The 23024-nt window shown below is 33.1% G+C and overlaps 1 protein-coding gene across 50 annotated transcripts in view; it reads left to right on the top strand.

Moving 5' to 3' along the window:
* Positions 1-23024, top strand: part of LOC127719523 (collagen alpha-1(XII) chain-like) — a 565245-nt gene that overhangs the window by 225975 nt on the left and 316246 nt on the right. For 24 of the 50 annotated variants that reach the window (XM_052225688.1, XM_052225695.1, XM_052225692.1 and 21 more), the window contains exons 5-11: positions 3728-4354; positions 5783-5827; positions 6320-6337; positions 9469-9903; positions 10902-11036; positions 13028-13072; positions 13585-13602. In XM_052225688.1, the coding sequence (XP_052081648.1) occupies positions 3728-4354; positions 5783-5827; positions 6320-6337; positions 9469-9903; positions 10902-11036; positions 13028-13072; positions 13585-13602 (1323 nt within the window). Of the gene's footprint in view, positions 1-3727; positions 4355-5775; positions 5828-6319; positions 6338-9468; positions 9904-10901; positions 11037-13027; positions 13073-13584; positions 13603-15324; positions 15760-17301; positions 17437-18321; positions 18370-19294; positions 21961-23024 lie in introns of those variants that run through there. The other 26 variants (XM_052225704.1, XM_052225709.1, XM_052225702.1 and 23 more) reach the window with 12 other exon arrangements.

Raw genomic sequence — 23024 nt, 5'->3', positions numbered from 1 at the left:
TTTTTTTATAGAAATATTCAATTAGAAAGTAAAAAAATAGACCTTTTTTGGCACCCCAGCTGTTTTGGTTAAAGTTCTTTTTACATTTTTACAAATTAAGTTAACCTCTTCCAGCAACGACCAAAAATGTTCCAGATTGTGATCATTTGTTTCTCTCTTCTTTCTTTTCTTTTGAAAAAAAATCCTTATTCTGGACAAACATTCTCGTCATAATGCTGTCTTACGTTGATAACGTTGTTACCTTTGCGGTAAACGCACATTAGCGTGTTCAAATGAATAGCACAGACCATCGCACTTTTGCGTAGGCCATCGCACTTTAGCGTGACCATCGCGTTTTAGCGTCCCCATCGCGCTTTACGAGTCCTACATATATACTGGTAACATTCCAAAGTTATGTCTTTATCACATGAAACATAGAGATCATATCTCGAAACCAGTACGTAAACCAAACAAAATATCTATGAATATTATATATCTGCCCAAAAGAGGCGTGGTTTGTGAAACAGCTGTATTTATAAAGTGCAACCTGTACCATCTTTCAACTTAAAAAAATCGAGTGCCGAGGAAGCGACGCCCTAACCGTATCTATGATTATAAGTTTAACAATGAACACTTTTGGCATTTGTGTTAAACAGAACAGATAAAAGAGCAACAATATATCTTTTGTTTTGAACAGGTAGTAAAAAAGATAACATGGCAATTATTTATGAGCAAATAATTGTTCATGTGCAAAACGTCGCTTGATTTATCTTTCCATTAGCTTTGCACTTGATTTATCTTTGTTTTGCGCTCAAGCTATCTTTCCCTTGAACATGATTTATGTTTGTTTTCCGCTCGAGCTATCTTTCCCTTGCACTTGATTTATGTTTTTTTTGCGCTCGAGCTATCTTTCCCTTGCGCTTGATTTATTTTTGTTTTGCGCTTGAGCTATCTTTCCCTTGCACTTGATTTATGTTTGTGTTACGTTCGAGTTATCTTTCTCTTGCACTTGATTTATCTTTGTTTTGCGCTCGAGCTATCTTTCCCTTGCACCTGATTTATGTTTGTTTTGCGCTCGAGCTATCTTTCCCTTGCACTTGATTTATGTTTGCTTTGCGCTCGAGCTATCTTTCCCTTGCACTTGATTTATGTTTGTTTTGCTCTCGAGCTATCTTTCCTTACACTTTATTTATCTTTTTTTTAACCTCGAGCTATCTTTACCTGTGATTGATGTATCTTTGTTTTGCGCTCGAGCTATATCTCCTTGCACTTGATTTATGTTTGTTTTGCGCTCGAGCTATCTTTCCTTTGCGCTTGATTTATGTTTGTTTTGCGCTCGAGCTATCTTTCCCTTGCGCTTGATTTATGTTTGTTTTGCGCTTGAGCTATCTTTCCTTTGCGCTTGATTTATGTTTGTTTTGCGCTTGAGCTGTCTTCCCCTTGCGCTTGATTTATGTTTTTTTTGCGCTCGAGCTATCTTTCCATTGCGCTTGATTAATCTTTGTTTTGCGCTCGAGCTATCTTTCCCTTGCGCTTGATTTATCTTTGTTTTGCGCTCGGGCTATCTTTCCCTTGCTCTTGATTTATGTTTGTTTTGCGCTCGAGTTATTTTTCCCTGTAATTGATTTATGGTTCTCTTCTGCTTGAGTTATCTTTTACGGTTTCTAGTCAAATATTATTCATACAATGCAGATGTAATAAAATTGAGAATTGAAATGGGGAATATGTCAAAGAGACAACAACCCGACCAAAGAGCAGATAACAGCCGAAGGCCCCCAATGGGTCTTTAAAGCAGCGAGAAAATCCCGCCGGGTGGTGGTCCTCAGCTGGCCCCTTAATAAAATTGTGTACTGATTCAGTGAAAATGGACGTCACACTAAACTCCAAAACATATAAAGGAACTAAAATTAAAAAAACATAAAAGACTAACAAAGGCCAGAGGCTCCTGACTTCGGACAGGCGCAAAAATGCGGCGGGGTTAAACATGTTTTGTGAGTTCTCAACCCACCCCTATATCTCTAGCCAATACATACTAATACGCACAGTAAAACTCAGTTCAAAAGAAGTCTGAGTCCGATGTCAGAATAGGTAACAAAAGAAACTAAGCAAAATGACAATGATACATAAATTAACAAAGGACTACGAGCAGTTTCTGACATGCCAGCTCCAGACCTCAATTAAACTGATTGAAAGATTATGCCTTCATCATATGAAAATCAGGTACAATCCCTCCAGTTAGGGGTTAAGTATCATACCATCATGAAATATATGAGAAGAACATAACCCGTATCATGCCAAACGTATACGATGTCTGCATGTTGATTTATATTTACGAATGATGTCCTTGTATCGATGATAAAATTTAGTAAATGTTTTGACTAGTTTGTGATATCGAAAACCCTGGTGTAATAATTTTTCATTAATACAGAGATTTCTTTCGTTGAAATCAAATACGTTGTTACATACACGAGCGAATCGAACAAGTTGAGATACATAAACATCATAAGATGGTGACAAGGGAACGTCACCATCTAAAAATGGATAATTAAAAATAGGAAATGAAAAATCATCTCTTTTATCATAAACTTTACCTTTTAAATACGAAAATATTATAACCTTTCGGCAGTTTTTACACAAACATATTATTTAAACCTACTTATTTTAATCCAAACGGTTTGCTCATGCGCATGTTATGGAAAAAAAACTTTATTTTAGTCTGTAAAAGTTTGAGGCTGCTTTGTTTTATTGGTACTTTTATCCAATTACACCAGGGAAACAACAAGGCACCAACCTTCATTTTCAAACACAACGACTTAATATGTACAATCGGTCTATCTATTCATCGTTAATGGTGGGAAGTTATCATGGATCTGCTTACCCTTCCGGAGCACCTGAGACACCCTCAGTTTTTGGTGGGGTCCGTGTTGCTCAGTCTTTAGTTTTCTTGTTTTGTTATGTGTACTACTGTTTGTCTGTCGGTCTTTTCTTTTTTAGCCATGGCGTTGTCAGGTTATTTTCGACTTTTGAGTTTGAATGTCCCTCTGGTATCTTTCGCCTCTCTTGTATCTCCTTGGCAATCATATCACATCGTTATGTTTATGTTATAAATTTTAATGGTCAAGAAGTGGCATCAGAAATCAACTTTGGACGTATGAAATTATTTAACGTGTTGTATTCATTTTTTGCAGCACTGGGTCGATACCTCTACTGGTGGACTATCAGTCCCCGAAGATATTTGTATCGTCAGCTCAGTAGTTAGTACTTCGGTACTGACAAGATTTATAACAAACCTTTCTAAAATTTTCCGGTTATAAATTTTGAAATTATAAAGACACTACGGTTTCAACTCCCTCAGGCAAAGTTGACCTTAGATGGATTTTGCTATTTTTGGCATGTATTTTCAACTGGTTCGGTTCTTATACATCCTAGGCTTTCAAATATTCATAATATAGAAAACAGGATGTTGGCTACAGTAAATAAACGCATCATAGATACCACAGCTGTTCATTGAATAATACTGCTCAAGACCACCACAAAATATACACACACTCTGTTCGTAAAGAATAAAATCAACTGATATACAATGGACTATGTAATTATTAGTATAAAATCGTCCAAAAAGTCTATATTACTTCAGGTTTATGGAATACACCCCACCCTTTCGAAAATGATCGATATATCTCTGCTTAATGTTGATGTTATCATTTAAGTATAATTATTACTATTAATATTTTTATGACATTCACAGGTTTCATACCGCCCAGACCGTACTGTCAGACTAAGGTAGACCTCGCTTTTGTGGTTGATACATCAAGAAGTATACCACATATAGACTTTACACGACAAATACGTTTTATTGATGATATTGTTAGCTTTCTCGACGTCGGCCCGGATAAGACACGAGTTGCATCTGTGTCATTTAGTAATTATGGCTTTCCAGAATTTGGATTCAATAATTTTTCTAGAAAACAAGACGTGTTAAAGTCAATCGAAAGAATTGACCATTCTCAGGGTGACGCCACCAGAACATACCTTGCTCTGGAATATACACACTTAATACTTTACGGACCTGGTAATGGAGAAAGGCCGGATGTCGCGGATGTCGTTATTATTTTAACAGACGGAAAAACAAATCCGGGCAGCTATGATAAATATGGCGACGAGAGTGGAAAGCAACAAACACAGATCGAGGCTGCCATCATTAAGGCTCGACCAGCTTTCGTATTTGTTATCGGAGTTGGAAATCTTGTAGATATTGACGAATTGAACGGCATTTCTAGTAATCCAGATGAAGAATTCACGATCCAAGTTTCCTCTTTTGAAGCGTTAAATACAGATACTGTCAAACGAACTTTATTATCGAGAGTTTGTTACGGTAAGTATGATAGTAACCGTTCGTCATTTCTAACCAAATTACATCTCAAGTCTAAAGTTTAAAAAGTTATGGATACACTATAACTTCTTATCCAAAGGACAAAATTTAGCATTAATATGTTTCTTATTTGGGACACGAATATGAAAACATAAGGGATAAACTAGTTTTGTTAGATATAACCTGCCTTTTTTAACGTCAACCATTGAACTATAAAAAGGTACACACAAAATAGCACAGGAAAAACTATCAATTATGTGATAACGTTATGATTCACTTCTGTGATGAAGGCATAATTATGATAAAAGAAAACAAAAACATAGGTGCGAAAATAAAGTAAAAAACAATAAAACAAACCATTACGCAAAGAATAATGCTCGCGATTATTGACAGCAAGGCAAAAATAAGTACTCTGCTGATATGAAAGCATGCCGCGTTACACTCTAATATAATATGCTGTACTTAAAAGTAAATTTCATTACAGAACATAACAGGTTAAGTGGTCTCATGACAGCGTGCTCATTTCGATAGCGGCGGGTAGTGGGTTGGAAACCCGGCCGGTCAAACCAAAGACTTAAACATTGATATTTGCTGCCTCTCCGCAAAACAATCGACAAGATGCTTTGTCGTTTTGTCTTTTAGAAGGTTCTGTATTGCTTCTGATCTTACCTCCTATACATTTCTGGGAATATTATTGGTTAAAAGCGACCGCGTGGAGACCCTGTATATTGATTATAGGGTTGGTAGGCGCGGGTTATTTTAATACACGGTAAGTGTGATGTTACGTCCCTTTATAAAAACAACACGTCTGAAACATATCACCCGGACAACAGACGAAGGAATTGACGATGAACGATAGAAATAAATGCAGAAAACACATACAAAGCGAACAAGTTTTCATTGTTGGCATTTGTTTTTGTATTAGACCAATGGAAGTATGTTTTTATATTGAAAACTTGATCACTTTAATAGGCCACTAGTCTAATTTACTGACACCATATATATTATAGTAGGTCAAAAGCACACAGTGTAACTAATAATATGAGTAAAAAAGCAAGTTGGCCAGTATTGATGCACAATTAGTACCCAGTTGAATACCGACTGTCTGAAATATCAATCCACCAAACACAACGAATATGTTATCGATCAAAAGGTCCAGCATTTTAATGATATCTTTCTCGGTGTGTTTGTTTTTAGAATCATATATGAATATCACATTATCATGTTCTCGTTCTGAATATGCATTTTATTTGCCACTGGGCTTTAAATATCCACCCGTCCATCATATATACAACAACGTCATAAAACATACAGGAAGACAAGACCTATAAATAAATTAAACATTTGTGCTAGACAGAGACATGTTAACAACTGTACATAATAAAAGGTGTACGTCATTTTATTAAAATCACATAATTTGTTTTGTTTTAGCTGTAGGGACAACTACCCCACAACCACAACCATATATAAGTACACGTGAGTCTTTTAAGAAATTGTTAGTGCATTAAACGTTTCTTTTTTCCTGTTTTGGGGTTCTGATATTTCAAATGTCATGCTTTTTAACTAAATATTATACCAGACTTATTCTTTCCTTTGTTAATTTTCTTTTTCTTCCAAACAATGTTCGAATTACTTTTTTCTGATAAGTGTAGATATTTTTCAACTCATTTCAATACATGTTGTTACAGTACAAATAATCTGAGATCAACAATCGAAATATTTCGACCTTCAACAGCAATCAATATTCATAAGAATATGTCAACCTTTAAGCCCCGATAAAGATCAGAGAAACTGAAAACCGTCATAAAACTCAGAAAATTCAGATATTATTTAATAAATTTAGCTATGTATGGGTAGAGCAATTTTATACGAATATACGTTATGCTTTCGTATAATTTTATTATTTGTTTATTATTGGCTGACTTTAACAACTACATTGTACTATATATACGTTATGTTGTTTTGTAGCCATACCACCATCACCACGTAAGTAAATTTGCATTTAGCTAATAGTCTAAAGGGAATAAATTATTAGACAAATAGTTATTATATAATGAATGAAATGGAGAACTATTTTTGCTCATTGATGAAGGTCGTACGTTGACCTACAGTTGTTAACTTCTATCCTTATCTCCGCGCCAGAAGTCGCATAAGGCCTCCACGCTGCTATTCCACCCTTTTCTATCTTTTGTCGCTGTTCTGGCTACGTTCCAGCTTGTCCATCCTTGTTGGTTCCTTTCTTTCTCAGTTGTTCTTCTCCATGTAGTTTTTGGCCTTCCTCTAATTATTTTCCCTTCCGGAGCCCATTGTATTGCTACATAACTGTTGTTGTCTCTTTCACGCCTTAATATGTGTCCTATTTATGTCCACCGTCTCCTTCTGATTTCACAACTGATGTTTCTGGTGTTAGCAATTTCGTTTACTGTTTTGTTTGATGTTTTACTTTGCCATTTAATTTTTAGGATCTTTCTTAGGCATTGGTGTTCAGTTTCTTTTCTTCGAGGTTTGTGAGTTTCCATGTTTCACTTCCATACAATAATATACGTCTAACTAATGATTTATACAGATGTATGTTTGTTTTTCGGCCAATTCCTCTTGCATACCATATATTTCTTAGGCGATAGAATATCCCTCTTGCTTTCTGTATTCTGTTCTTGATGTTGCTACTTCCTCCTCCCTCTTTGTCCATGACTGCTCCAAGGTATGTGAACTTGTCTACATCTTCTATTTTCTCGTCGTATAACGTTATCAGCTCTTTACTCTTTGTTTGCTTGGATTTAGAGTTTATCACTTTTTGGGATTAAGTTCCATTCCAACTCTTTCAGCTTCTGTTGTTAATTTCTGCGTTTTCTCATCAAGGTCGCTAAGTTTTGAGGAAAGAAGTGCTATGTTGTCAGCAAAGTCAAGATCTTCTAGAACAGTATTAAAGTTCCATCTTATCCTTCTAGCTTTGTCTGCAGTTGTTTTTCGCATGATCCATTCTATGACTAGAAGGAAAAGAAAACCAGACATTACACATCCCTGTTTCACTCCTGATTTTATCTGAAACCATTCTGCTGTTTCTCCCTGATCGATGACGGAACACCTAAATCCTGTATATATTTCCTTTATGGTTCTTATGATCTTACCTGGTAATAAGTAGCTCTTCATGATCTTCCATGGACTCTCTCGGTGGACTGAGTCAAATACTTTTCAAAGTCTATAAAATGTATGATTAAAGCTGACCTCCATTCATTTGTTTGCTCAAGTATGTTTCGAAGGATAAAAATCTGTTCAGTTGTTCATCTTTTTGATCTAAAACCTACCTGCTCATTCCTTAATCTTTTGTCTATTCCTTCCTTTATTCTTTCTATCAGCTTTCTGCAGAATACTTTACTGAGAACAGGTAAAAGAGTAACTCCCCTCCAGTTGTTACAATCTGTCATATCGCCGTTCTTAAGATCTTGCAAATCAATCCCTTTCTCCAGTCTGATGGCCATTTTCTTCTTCCCATAGGCTATTAAATATTTCTGCCATTTTCTCTGCTGTTAGGTCGATGTCTGCCTTTATTAGCTCTGGTGTTACACTGTCTGTTAACTTCTATGCCATTTGGAATCTGGTGGATAGTTGTCTCATTGGCAATCATACCACAGCTTCTTACTTTTATAATAATCTAATGCAGCTATAAGTAGAAAAAAATCATAAATTAAATGATTTTTCTGATACAAATGAAAAAGAAGAGATAAGCACAAACAATAAGCAAGTACTCTGTAAAATAATATCGTATTGTTTGATATGACAGTATGATATTTAAATAAGCGTGTGCCTGTCGTTCTTAGATGACTGTTATTGATGTATCAGTTGTCACACATTCATGTTTGCCTTCTACGATTAAGTTTGATTCTAAGTCATTGTTTTGTGCAAATCTGGATTGAATGTATCTTCTTAATGCCTTTTGACATTTAAACATTGGTAAACTGTTTTTGCTTTTTATTTAGGACTTGCCAATGCGATGACATAGGGTGAATTAACAAAGATGCTTTGGATGTACATTTTGTATTGTGTTTAACAAGTCATTGCTTTTTGTGTTTTTTGCTGTACATGTACTTATTTCGTATCATGGATGGATACCCCATATCATATCTGTTCTATTAATATTACACATGCATTATATGTATGCTACATACATCATATACTTGAGTTGAATTAATTCAATTATTTATTCTTTAAAAGAGGGACGAATGTGATGAATATTTTCAACTCTACTCCTACTCAGATATGTTCCTCATGTCGTAACTACAATACCCTTCCCTTTTCACGAATGTGACCTACCGAATTAGACTATTTACCGGATTTGTAATAACATTAGCAACACGACGGGTGCCACATGTGGAGCAAGATCTGCTTACCCTTCCGGAGCACCTGAGATCACCCCCAGTTTTAGGTGGGGTTCGTGTTGCTTAGTCTTTAGTTTCCTTATGTTATTACAAATCCGTGAAAAGGGAAGGATATTGTAGTAAGGACATAAGGAACATATTCGATATCATCTGTGAAACAGTTATTCCATAACGGTCAACCAACTCGTGATGGCGTCCGTAAAATTTACGAAGGGATGATTCCAACTTCACCATTTGGAACTCTTGATTTAATAGCTTCCTTGTGAGCAGCAGTCCTCTATCAAGGAAATCATGATAGGAAATACAAGCCCGGTAATATCGTATCAATTGGGAGATATATACTCCGTATGCAGGCGCTGCTGGAATGTTGCTACATAGAAAAGTTCACAATTGGGAAGCTGAAATCATCTCTTTTGTCGTAAAGTTTTAAATTGATATATTTCAGACGTCGGATAGTCGTAGTTTTTTTCTCCTCTTAACCAGATAATCTCTTACATATACAACCACTGACAAATCAAACTTTGGATGTGCAATATTTTATTTTATAGAATGAAAGATTGCAAAACAATGACTATAAGACATGTTTTTTTTTCCATTTGAGTATGATAAAGACAGTTTAAGTGGCAACGTAAACATATATTGTTTTGGAAATGGTATGCTATAAAATAAAAATCTATAACACATTGGAAATTTATGCTAGCAATGATTTAACATTAAATCGAACATATATTATATTTGTAGCTTGTCGCCGGGCAGTCGCCGACATTTTCTTCATTGCTGATAGCTCGACAAGTATAGGTATCACTGCTTTCAACGATTTGAAGAGATTTGCAAAATCTGTTGTGAATAGGTTTACAATTGGTCCTGACCACATAAAGATTGGTCTCATTACATTTTCTGATGATGCAGAAATACAATTTACACTAAATACGTACCGTAGAAAGTCTGATGTTATAAATGCTGTCTTAAATATTCCATACATTACTGGCATTACCAATACACATAAAGCCCTACAACTGCTTGATAATTATGGATTTACGAGAGCTAGTGGCGGACGAGGAAACACAGTCCCTAAGATTGCAATCGTTGTTACAGACGGAGCGTCAACTAAACCATTGCGTACGAAAATGCAAGCAATTAAGGCAAAAAATCAAGGAATTATCATGTTTGCAATAGGTAGGTTAGAATAAAACAAAACGGTAAAAAATGAAAAGGTTTAAGAGCGCATATAAGGGAGACGGTATGACTGTAAAAGTCTTATCAACATTTTAACATACGTGTAGGTGAATGCAGTAGATACGTGATCAATAAAAAAAAAAAATATATTATTCAAAAAGGGAAGTCATTTCGGTATCTATCTCGCTATGAAATCCGAATAAAATTCTATACCACAACATGCTACGTCGAACTAACACTGTAAAATATACAACTACAATCATTGTCAAAACAAATGGAATAAGCACATGGAATAGGGCGAATTTCCCCTGAAATTCATTCACACACAGAGTCAAAATCTGTAAGTTGTTAAGACCTACTTAAATTTAATTCATCAACATTAAAGATTTCTCTATAAATTTAACTATTTCCATAAGATAAACAATTGTTTGTCAGTGCTGCATATTGTTGTTGAAGACCGTGCGTGTTGAAACAATTTCACAAATCATTAAGTTTCACATTGAATGATATACCTGAACTAAAAAATGAATAAGTTTGCATCTTAAAGACAAAACATATCTTTAATTCGAACAGAATATTTCGTCTATAATTACAAAGTATTTAAACAAATTTACCACAATTGCAGTCTTGAAACCTCTTTAGGCATTTACAATGTGTTCCCATGTTTCTCCAGAAAACGTCATTATGCTGTTAGGCACATGTGAAGCAGTTCTACCGTGAATCTAAGTTTAAATTGGAAAACTTTTTGAAAAAAGCTCTGATGGGAAATGAATCAGTGGCAATAGGTCATACCTCTATTTTATTTATAAGTAAAAAATCAAATCTTTGCACACAAATTAACCAATGAGAAGATGTGTCATGAATGTTCTTCTGAAATAATAACAAATAAATAAGACAATCAATGTTTGCAAGACTTCAAACACATATTTCATATATAGTAGTTAAACATGGATATAATATATTGAATACAAATAAGAATTAATTTACTTTTTCACCAGGGGTTGGACCATACATTAATCAGCAAGAATTGGATATCATGGCGTCCAGTCCTAAATCAAAGTATTCGTTTTCTGTAGACAACTATGCTGCTCTTTCGTCAATCGAAAGTTCATTAGCTAGAAGGATATGTATTGGTACTAACTAAATTAAGTATTTCTTAAAAAAGAAGTAATTATAGCATGCATTTGAGATCAGTCATATTTGGAAAAAAAGTGTGAATTGTTCCATGTATTTTTTTTTTTGTTATCTTTTTTTCTACAGTTTTGCCTGGTGGTTTTTTTTTTTTTTTTGTTATCCGACAACATAAGCTTGCATTGTGATTTTTTGTAATGGATTTACCCTTGAACAATCCTTACACGTTAAAAAACAAAAACAAAAATTAACGTATTTGTTATATGATCGTTGTCCAGTATTAACCTTTTAATTTTAAAGGGGCACTAGCTACGAGATATATAAAAAATCTAATATATGATTTTTTTTTGCTCAATCAATAATGAAAGTGAAATAGTGAAATGATTATTCGCTTTTAGCCGCGAGTATGGTTCAATTTTGTCAAAATAAGCTAAGAAAAATTGATGATGAATTATTCACTTGCAAGTGAATAATTTGACCTCATTGAAGTTTCCTCGTTTGAAGCGTTAAATACAGATACTGTCAAACGAACGTTATTATCGAGAGTTTGTGTCGGTAAGTACGATAGTAACCGTACGACATTTATATACAATTACATCTCAAGTCTTAAACAGTTTGAATATGTTATGGATACACTATACATCAATAACTTCTTATCCAAAGGACAACATTTAGCATTAATATGTTTCTGATTTTGGACACGAATATGAAAACATAAGGAGATAAACTAGTTTTGTTAGATATAACCTGCCTTTTTTAACGTCAACCATTGAACTATAAAAGGCTCACACAAAACAGCACAGGAAAAACTATCAATTATGTGATAACGTTATGAATCACTTCTATGTTGAAGGCATAATTATGATAAAAGAAAACAAAAACATACGTTCGAAAATAAAGTAAAACACAATAAAAAAAAAACAATCACGCAAAGAATAATGCTCGCGAATATTGACAGCAAGGCAAACATATGTATTCTGATAATATGAAAGCATGCTGCGTTACACTCTAATATAATATGCTGTACTTAAAAGTAAATTTCATAAAAGAACACAACCGCCTAAGTGGTCTCATGACGGCGGGTAGTGGGTTGGAAACCCGGCCGGTCAAACCAAAGACTTAAACATTGATATTTGCTGCTTCTCCACCAAGCAATCGACAAGATGCTTTTTCTTTTTGTCTTTGAGAAGGTTCTGTATTGCTTCTGATCTTACCTCCTATACATTTCTGGGAATATTATTGGTTAAAAGCGACCGCGTGGAGACCCTGTATACTCTACATGGGGTTGGTAGGCGTGGGTTATTTTAATACACGGTTAGTAGTGATGTTACGTCCCTTTATAAAAACAACACGGCGTTGAGGAAAAATCTGAAACATATCACCCGGACAACAGACGAAAGAATTGATGATGAATGATAGAAATAAATCCAGAAAACACATTAAAAGCTAACAAGTTGTCATTGTTGGCATTTGTTTTTGTATAAGACCAATGGCAGTAGGTTTTTTATATTGAAGACTTGATCACTTTAAAAGGCCACTAGTCTAATTTACTGACCCCATATATATTATAGTAGGTCAATAGCACACTGTGTAACTAATAATATGAGTAAAAAAAACAAGTTGGCCAGTAGTGATGCACAATTAGTACCCAGTGGAATACCGACTGTCTGAAATATCAATCCACCAAACACAACGAATATGTTATCGATCAAAAGGTCCATTATTTTAATGATGTCTTTCTCGGTGTGTTTGTTTTTAGAATCATATATGAATATCACATTATCATGTTCTCGTTCTGAATATGCATTGTATTGCCACTGGGCTTTAAATATCCACCCGTTCATCATATATACAACAACGTCATAAAACATACAGGAAGACAAGACCTATAAATAAATAAAACATTTGTGCTAAACATAGACATGTTAACAACTTTACATAATAAAAGGTGTACGTCATTTTATTAAAATCACATAATTTGTTTTTGTTTTAGCTGTAGGGACAACTACCCCACAACCAAAACCATATATAAGTACACGTGAGTCTTTTAAGAAATTGTTAGTGCATTAAAAATTTCTTTTTTTCCTGCTTTTGGGTTCTGATATTTCTTCACGCTTTTTAACTAAATATTATTCCAGACTTATTCTTTCCTTTGTAAATTTTCAAACAATGATCGAATGACTCTTTTCTGATGAGTGTAAATATTTTTCAAATCATTTCAATACATGTTGTTACAGTACGAATAATCTGAGATCAACAATCGTAATATCTTGGAAAGTGCGTTAAAAGGACAACAATCGAACTTCAACAGGAATCAATATTCATAAGTATATGTCAACCTTTAAGCCCCTATAAAGATCAAAGAAACTGAAAACCGTCACCAAACTCAGAAAATTCAGATATTATTTAATAAATTTAGCTATGTATGGGTAGAACAATTTTATACGAGTCTACCTTATGCTTTCGTGTAATTTTATTATTTGTAATGTACGGACCGTTATTGACTGACGTAAACAACTACATTGTACTAAACGTTATGTTGTTTTGTAGCCATACCACCGTCACCACGTAAGTAAATTTGCATTTAGCTAATAGTCTAAAGGGAATACATTATTAAACAAATAGTTAATATATAATGAATGAAATGTAGAACTAGTTTTGCTCATTGTTGAAGGCAGTACGTTGACCTACAGTTGTTAACTTCTATGCCATTTGGTATCTGGTGGATAGTTGTCTCATTGGCAAACATACCACATATTCTTATTTTTAAAATAATCAAATGCAGCTCTTAATAGAAAAAATCTTAAATTAAATGATTTTACTAATACAAATGAAAAGAAGAGATAAACACAAACAATAAGCAAGTACTCTGTAAAATAATATCGTATTGTTTGATATAACAGTATAATATTTAAATAAGTGTGTGCCTGCCGTTCTTAGATGACTGTTGTTGATGTATCAGATGTTACACATTCATGTTTGCCTTCTACGATTAAGTTTGATTCTAAGTCATTTTTTTGTGCAAATCTGGATTGAATGTATTGTCTTAATGGCTTATGACATTTAAACATTGGTAAACTGTTGTTGCTTTTTATTTAGGACTTGCCAATGCGATGACATAATAATAAAAAAACCTATTGTTGACTTCCTTTGCTTTCTATGATATTTTTTTTTTAATTTCAATCATTGGCGGTGGGGGAGTAGGGTCAATATACCTTTATTTACAGATCAGAGCGTAGGATACCGGAACTTTGAATATACCAAAGCAGGAACTTCATATCTGAGAAACAGGCAATATATGCCACCTTTTTCAGATTTCATTCAAACATTTTTTTTTATTATTCCAAATTATCAGTCAAAAGGCGTTCATCGGTTACATGTATTTGATACCTTAATTATCAATATATATTCTACATAGTTTGATATTTACACCTATGCGCTTGAACTTTTTTGTTTGAATAAGTAATACTTTCTGGTATGTTCTTTTTGGCCGGGGTCGAGTTGGGTGTGTAATTTGCCCTATACATACGTTATTTCCTGCCTGGTTATCGAAAATACATCTTAGTGTGGCCGTTGGTTGTCTAAATGTTTATTGGGATAAATTATTACAATTAATGTTTGCTTCTTTGCAAGATTTATTTCATTACTATTACTCCATGGCATTGTTTCTTCGATTGTGGCTTGATCACCATTTTGCAAAGAATTCCGCGAAAAAACGGTGTTAAGAGCCGTCTTAAACTTACAGTGAGGTGAGAGTTTTTGCTCTGTGTTGAAGGTCGCATTTTGACTTTTAGATGAAGAACAGCAACAAAAGAGGTGTTTCTTTGCTTTTTGTGTTTTTTGCTGTGCATGTACTTATTTTGTATCATGGATGGATACCCCATATCCTATCTGTTCTATTAATATTACATATGCATTATATGTATGCTACATACATCAAATACTTGAGTTGAATTAAATCAATTATCTATTCTTTAAATTGATATATTTCAGACGTCGGATAGTCGTAGTTTTTTGCTCCTTTTAACCAGCTTATCTCTAACATACACAACCACTGACAAATCAAACTTTGGATGTGAACATTTTTTAATTTTATAGAATGAAAGATTGCAAAACAATGGCTATAAGACATGCTTTTTTTTCATTTGAGTATGATAAAGACAGTTTAAGTGGCAACGTAAACATATATTGTTTTGGAAATGGTATGCTATAAAATAAAAATCTATAACACATTGGAAATTTATGCTAGCAATGATTTAACATTAAATCGAACATATATTATATTTGTAGCCTGTCGCCGAGCAGTGGCCGACATTTTCTTCATTGCTGATAGCTCGACAAGTATAGGTATCACTGCTTTCAACGATTTGAAGAGATTTGCAACATCTGTTGTGAATAGGTTTACAATTGGTCCAGATCACATAAAGATTGGTCTCATAACATTTTCTGATGATGCAGAAATACAATTTACACTAAATACGTACAGTAGAAAGTCTGATGTTATAAATGCTGTCTTAAATATTCCATACATTACTGGCATTACCAATACACATAAAGCCCTACAACTACTTGATAAGTATGGATTTACGAGAGCTAGTGGCGGACGAGGAAACACAGTCCCTAAGATTGCAATCCTTGTTACAGACGGAGCGTCAACTAAACCATTGCGTACGAAAATGCAAGCAATTAAGGCAAAAAATCAAGGAATTATCATGTTTGCAATAGGTAGGTTAAAATAAAAACAAAACGGTAAACAAATGAAAAGGGTTAAGAGCGCATATAAAGGAGACTGTATGACTGTAAAAGTCGTATCAAAATTTTAACATACGTGTAGGTGTATGCAGTAGATACGTGATCAATAAAGAAAAAAATCATGTATTATTCAAAAAGGGAAGTAATTTCAGTATCAATCTCGCTATCAAATCCGAATAAAATTTTATACCAAAATATGCTACGTCGAACTAACACTAAAATAAAGGCAACAATAGTATACCGCTATTCGAAATTCATCAATCGATTGAGAAAAAAAAAACAAATCCGGGTTACAAACTAAAACTGAGGGAAACACATCAAATATAAGAGTAGAACAACGACACAACAGAAACACAACACTAAAATGCAACACACACAGAAACGAACTATAATATAACAATGGCCATTTTCCTGACATGGTACAGGACATTTTAAGAAAAAGTGGTGGGTTGAACCTGGTTTTGTGGCTAGCCAAACCTCCCTTTTTTATGGCAATGTTAAATATAATATTAAGATGACAAGATTACATGACAGGACTACAATATAAATAAATGGGAGAACATACAGGACAGAGACACACCCAAATAATAGCTATCAAAAGGTACCAGGCTTATAATTTAATACGCCAGACGCGCGTTTCGTCTACACAAGACCCATCAGTGACGCTCAGATCAAAAAAGTCCGAAAGCCAAAACAAGTACAAAGCCAAAGAGGACCGAGGACCAAAAGTTCCAAAAAATTGTGCCAAATACGGCTAAGGTTATATGCCTGGGATAAGAAAATCACTAGTATTAAAATATACAACTAAATCATTGTCAAAAGAAATGGAATAATCACAAGGAATAGGGCGAATTACCCCTGAAATTCATTCACACACAGAGTCAAAATCTGGAAGTTGTTAAGACCTACTTAAATTTAATTCATAAACATTTCTCTATAAATTGAACTATTTCCATAAGATAAACAATTGTTTGTCAGTGCTGCATATTGTTGTTGAAGACCGTGTTGAAACAATATCACAAATTATTAAGTTTCACATTGAATGATATACCTCAACTAAAATGAATAAGTTTGCATCTTAAAGACAAAACATATCTTTCATTCGAATAGAATATTTTGTCTATAATTACCAAGTATTTAAACAAATTTACCACAATTGCAGTCTTGAAACCTCAATAGGCATTTACAATGTGTTCCCATGTTTCTCCAGAAAACGTTATTATGCTGTTAGACACATGCATCTAAGTTTAAATTGGAAAATTTTTGAAAAAAGCTCTGATGGGAAATGAATTAGTGGCAATACGCCATACCTCTATTTTATTTATAAGTAAAAATCAAATCTTTACATACAAATTAACCAATGAGAAGATGTGTCATGAATGTTCTCCTGAAATAATAAAAAATAAATAAGACATCCAATGTTTGCAAGACTTCAAACACTTATTTTATATATAGTAGTTAAACATGGACATAATATATTGAATACAAATAAGAATTAATTTACTTTTTCACCAGGGGTTGGACCATACATTGATCAGCAAGAATTGGATATCATGGCGTCCAGTCCTAAATCAAAGTATTCGTTTTCTGTAGACAGCTATGCTGCTCTTTCGTCAATTGAAAGTTCATTAGCTAGGAGGACATGTATTGGTACTAACTAACTTATTAAATATTTCTTAAAAAAGAAAAAATTATCGCATGCATTTGAGATCAGTCATATTTGGAAAAAAGTGTGAATTGTTTCATGTATTTTTTTGTTTATCTTTTTTCTACAGTTTTGCCTGGTGTTTTTTTTTTTTTTTTTTTTTGATCCGACAACATAAGATTGCACTGTGATTTTTTGTAATGAATTTAACCTTGAACAATCCTTACACGTTAAAAAACAAAAACAAAAAATAACGCATTTGCTTTATGATCGTTGTTCAGTATTAGCCTTTTAATTTTAAAACAAATATAACGACTAATAATTTAAACACAATTGGCATGTTTAAATATAGTTATTTACGATCATTAAACTTTTAAAAAATTTAAAAATCTAACTGAGGAAATGACCACCAAGATGAATAAAATCTATGGACAATTCATAACAATAAGTCGGAAAAAAACAGACGTGTTACACCATGGCTTTAAAGGAGAAAGATGAAGATCAAAGATTGATCGAAACAAAACCCACCAGAACATGAATGTGATTGGAGGATGAAAAATTTCTCCTGCTCTACAAGTGGCACATGTCATGTAATTCATTTGAAGTAAATGTTCAATGGTCAGTCGCATTTCAGGGCAAATAATCGTGAGGAAGAGGACTTGATTAACTGATAATTTGAAACTTTATCTTTATAGTAACTACACATATAAATCAATTTAGCGTGTTACATTTGCAAGATTTGTTATAATCATTACTACTATGCAACTGTTGTCCTGGGAACTCTGCTCTATACATGTTATACTAAGTAAATGTTAGCAGATGATACAAATCAATGCTTATTCAAAAGAACACATATTTATTAATGTTTTCGTGTGTTGTTTTTCTTGTAGCTGCATTGCATAGGAATCCATGACTACACAAACTACAGTAATACATAGGTACGTGAACCTTATTTTTAAGCATAATACTATTGTAGATGTATAAAAACAAATAAAGCAGCACCATTAACAGTATTGTAAAGCATTATACTGTCCGAAAGTTTTAGTACCGATTTTCGCTGGATCGATCAATGTACGGAGATTGATTGTAAGATATTCTACAAAAGACATGATTATACAATTTTTAAAGGAAGCAGCCAAAACGTACCCTAAAATATCATATTTAGAACAAACTGACAAACAAGTTTCTATTATTTTCATTGAGTAATACGAAAAGAAATATAGCGAAAAAGAAAAACACTCTTAAACTCCCCAACGGTTGGTTGTATCTGCTGTTCTCGTGATTGAGAATTTTTTGTCACAGTCCAGTCAGTTGTAAATATGTCATGAATACTCGGGATAAGACCAAACTGACAATTAATAAATTAAGGAATTCGGCAAAGTTGGATGAAGGTAATTTCGACCAAAAAGAAGATAAGATGGTAAAGAATATTACATTGGTTCACAAAAGGATCCCTTAAATGTTTCTTGCAAAAGTTCTTCAGCTTTCAGAGAGTGTGGTACTCTTCCTACACGAGGCATTGCATTTAAAGTCCTTTAACTGCTTAGCAAAACCAACAACCTTCTCTTTAGCATGGATTTTGCCTTCAGGACGGTTCGAGTCAAGGTAGCAAAATTTCTATATCCCAGTTTATGATACACTATTTTGCATTAATTGCCGGCAGGCAAAGATATTATGTAAAGGACTCCTAAGAAAACTAGATATTGGATGTGAAATGAAAAATTTGACAGTAATGACGAAATTTTAAATTAAGGAAATTCTCAATTATAAAGGCCAGACAAGACATAATTTAAAAAAATTAAAACAAATCCAGTTATTGAATGCAGGTTAAAACATATTCATAATAGTATTAACTTTTTTCAGTATGATGACTTGGATATAAATGAGATTGAGGTATACAGTCATGAAATTATATGGAACATTTTATGTAAGAATCCTGTGTCAGTGGTTCCTGTTCTTACTATTTTGATTTTGAAATTCAATATGTATCACTTGCAAAATGAAATGTTTTATTCATTGCAAAATGAAATGCTCTTATTCATTGCAAAATGAAATGTTTTTATTTATTGCAAATTGAAATGTTTTATTCATTGCAAAATTTTGTAACTTTTGAACGTATGTTTATCTATTTGTACATATTAGTCAATATGTCAATACGCTTCAACTTCTTACTTGAATTGGCATTTAACTATTTTGATATGAGCGTCCTTGATGAGTCTTTTGTAGACGAAACGCGCGTTTGGTTTTCAAAATTTTAATCTTGGTATCTATGACGAGTTTATTGACATTTGTTCACGAATTTTTAACGTAAAGGTATTTTTATAGAGGCACAATTAGCACACTTTTTTTATGAATATGCACGTTCTGTTACGTCATATTTATGAATTGAAAATTATATGCATTAAATTTCGCACCATGTGTAACAAAAATTAATGACAAAGTATCTTCGCACACTTCTAAAAAATACATTTCCGATATTTTTCTACATGTAAACTAAGGCTCCGTGTTGAAGACCGTACTGTGACCTATAATAGTTTACTTTTATAAATTTTGACTTGGATGGAGAGTTGTCTCATTGGCACTCATACCACATCTTCTTATATCTATAAACGTTAGTTTTCTCAATTGAATTGTTTCATATTTTTCATGTCGGGGCCTTTTATCAGTGGAAAATCTAATGAACGAAAACAAAAGAAAATTCACTCTTCTTATTATAGAGTCGAGAAAGTCAATAATAAAACAATGCCGGTGACGATAGTGATCAAAAGTTATTTCTAAATAATAATTGTACATTTCAAAAAAAATATTTGTTAAACTGTGTTATAAGAAATATACATGCAAATACACTATGTTTTATGTTCGGTATTTATCCAGATAATTGCATTAGAAGCTAGTGAAACTGAAATATAAAAAAATGCCAATCCTTGCTGCATATTGATTAAAAAATTGAAGAAAATCATGTACATACAAAATGTTAAGATCCTTCAGGTCACCAATTTTCGGAGTGTTCCACAAAGTCCTTAGCATGTTACAATTTCTCAAAGTTTACTTATTTTTTCACACCTAAGTTATTGAGCACACCGGTCTGCTCTTGTCACATGTACACCCAATAGAGAAATATTGTCTTTTCGTGAATATGAAAATTAAAGTCTGTCTATGCAGGTTCAGAAATTAAAGATAAATATTCTAATAAAGTAGGTATCTTTCTACTATTTTCTATAAAAAATTAAGAAATGGTCGTCTCGATTTTTGTACATGTATTTGCGGTCTTCTCGATCTATTCACATTCAATGTTTACATCGAGATAAGGTCCGTTTGAATTTGCTCAGTAACTTAATTCCAAAAGTGCCAATCTTTGCTGCATATCAATCGATTCCTTTGGAATTTTTTCCCTGACTTTCTCTGATCTAGCTGTATACATATACGGATAATTAGCATGTTCCAGAGAGGTATACAGCCAGTAGAAAAATAAATAGAAGTTAGTACTCCAGGACTTTATTAGCGTTTGTTGTTGTTTGTGTTTTTTTGTTTTTTTTGTTGCAGTTCAGTGTTTCTGTTGTTCCATTGTTTTCCTCTTATAGTTGATGTGTTTCCCTCGGTTTTAGTTTGTAACCCGGATTTGTTTTCTCTTAATCGATTTATGACTTTTGAAAAGCGGTATACTACTGTTGCCTTTATTTCGCATAGCAATATTTTACATCAAGCTTCTATAGCCTTCTGTTCTCGTCATTTGCCACTTAAGGAGGGAAATGACAACATTAAATTGAAGTTTTGTTTTCATTTCAACTTGCCTATAATTGCTTACATCCACCTCATTTGAACTTTGGTGGATTGTTGTCTCATTGGCAATCATACAAAATCTCCTTATTTTTATAAACTGTATAAAATGGTGTTTAGATCCTAACAACAATTTAAAATACTTTGTTTGAGCACTTATTTTAACAAAACTTAGTTTAACTTTGTAACATGTTTAGATCGATCTGATTGTGTTTAGAATCATGTTTGGCTTCGAAATTAGTGTTTTTAAAAGTCCTAAAAACTTTTAATTCTAAAACACATTAAAAAGTGTTTATATTCAAGACATGTGTACATTTAATGTGTTTACTTAGAAATGTGTTTAGATAATATTATAATTCTAGACACGAGTTTTCATGCATGTCAAGTAGATGATCGCTGGAAAATAAAACTTACTTTAAGTTATAGAAAAAAAAAAAACGATTCCTAATTAACCACTACAAAATTGTGTTCTTACTTCCACATTACAATCTACCGAATGCAATTCCTGGCCTTTTTAATCTTCATGCACAATTCAATAAAATTGCAATACGGTTACATCGGATATAGATTTTCCAGATATAAGAGAGCAAAAAAAGTTAAGTGTAATAGATATTTTTTGTCTCGCCTCTACGAAGTAATAAAGGTGTGCTGTTTCCGGTGGCGTTGGCGGGGTCAACATTTAAAAAAAAATTAATAATTTAACTTTTTAGGCTATTAAATAAAAATTTCGGAGTAACTATCACAAATTTATGTACGAAATATGATAATAAGTGAGTAATTGAAGTGTTCAAGCTGACTGAACTTAAGTTTACGCCGCCTTTCAGAGAGGGATAAATAAAATGATTCTCTTTAAGTAAATATTTGTTGTTACTGCTTCAAAAACATTTCATTTACTTATGACTGTATATTTCTTAAATAATTACTCAGGAAAAGGTTTTTTTTTTATAGCCCAATATAAGAAATATGGAGAAAAAGAACACTAAATCACTGAGTATAGCTTGCTATGCTTACTAACATTCATGGTAGAGCCATATTTCAAGGCAAGTTTCCCTCAAATGTGTTTTTGAAACTCAATCCACTCAAAATATTTCATGTTTGCAACTTTTCTGTAAAAAAGCATGAAATTTAAAAAAATGAGAGTACATAGAGGTCAAAGGCGCATGTACAGCTTCCCTAAATAGGAGAAATACAACCATTGTTATTCCCTATTTGTCTTTGTTAAATTGACATTTTCAAAAAAAAAATGTGCAGAATTCATCTTTGTTTTAAATAAAGAAATACTTAGCATGAGAAACGTTTTATCCTGTTCAGTACTACAGTCAAAATTTCACATGACATTTCATTGCATATAAGATAATAACCATCACTAGAAGTTAACCAATTAAATTGTCACCCCTATTTTACCTGTTTACAAGCATAAGTAACCATGTCACCTCAAGATTCCAAAATATTTTATAAAAACACCATTTAAACATGTTAAAAAATGTTGCTTTGAATCACCCAAGGTATTTGTTTATGACTCAGATTTATTTTCTGCAATAAAATGCAGGATTAATTTCCTACAACTGTCATATTCAAGGAAATATTTTTTTGAATCTTTTTTCGTATGAAACCGGATGGGACGAGAGCATTACATTTGGGGATTAAATTTTCTTACGTTAACGCTCAGCTTTTGATTACATTTGCGCGCATTTCACAGGTAACACAGGTAATAACGAAGATAATTCATAATAGATATAACTATAGTTATCATGAATTTTTAACATAATTATAAATTTGAATTATATATTTTTCATATTGAATTCTATAAGAAAAG

Source organism: Mytilus californianus, unplaced genomic scaffold (assembly GCF_021869535.1).
Source record: "Mytilus californianus isolate M0D057914Y unplaced genomic scaffold, xbMytCali1.0.p SCAF_11, whole genome shotgun sequence".
NCBI lineage: Eukaryota > Metazoa > Mollusca > Bivalvia > Mytilida > Mytilidae > Mytilus > Mytilus californianus.
The sequence above is the reverse complement of the archived record's forward strand: the minus strand, read 5'-3'. Positions and strand labels throughout refer to the sequence as shown.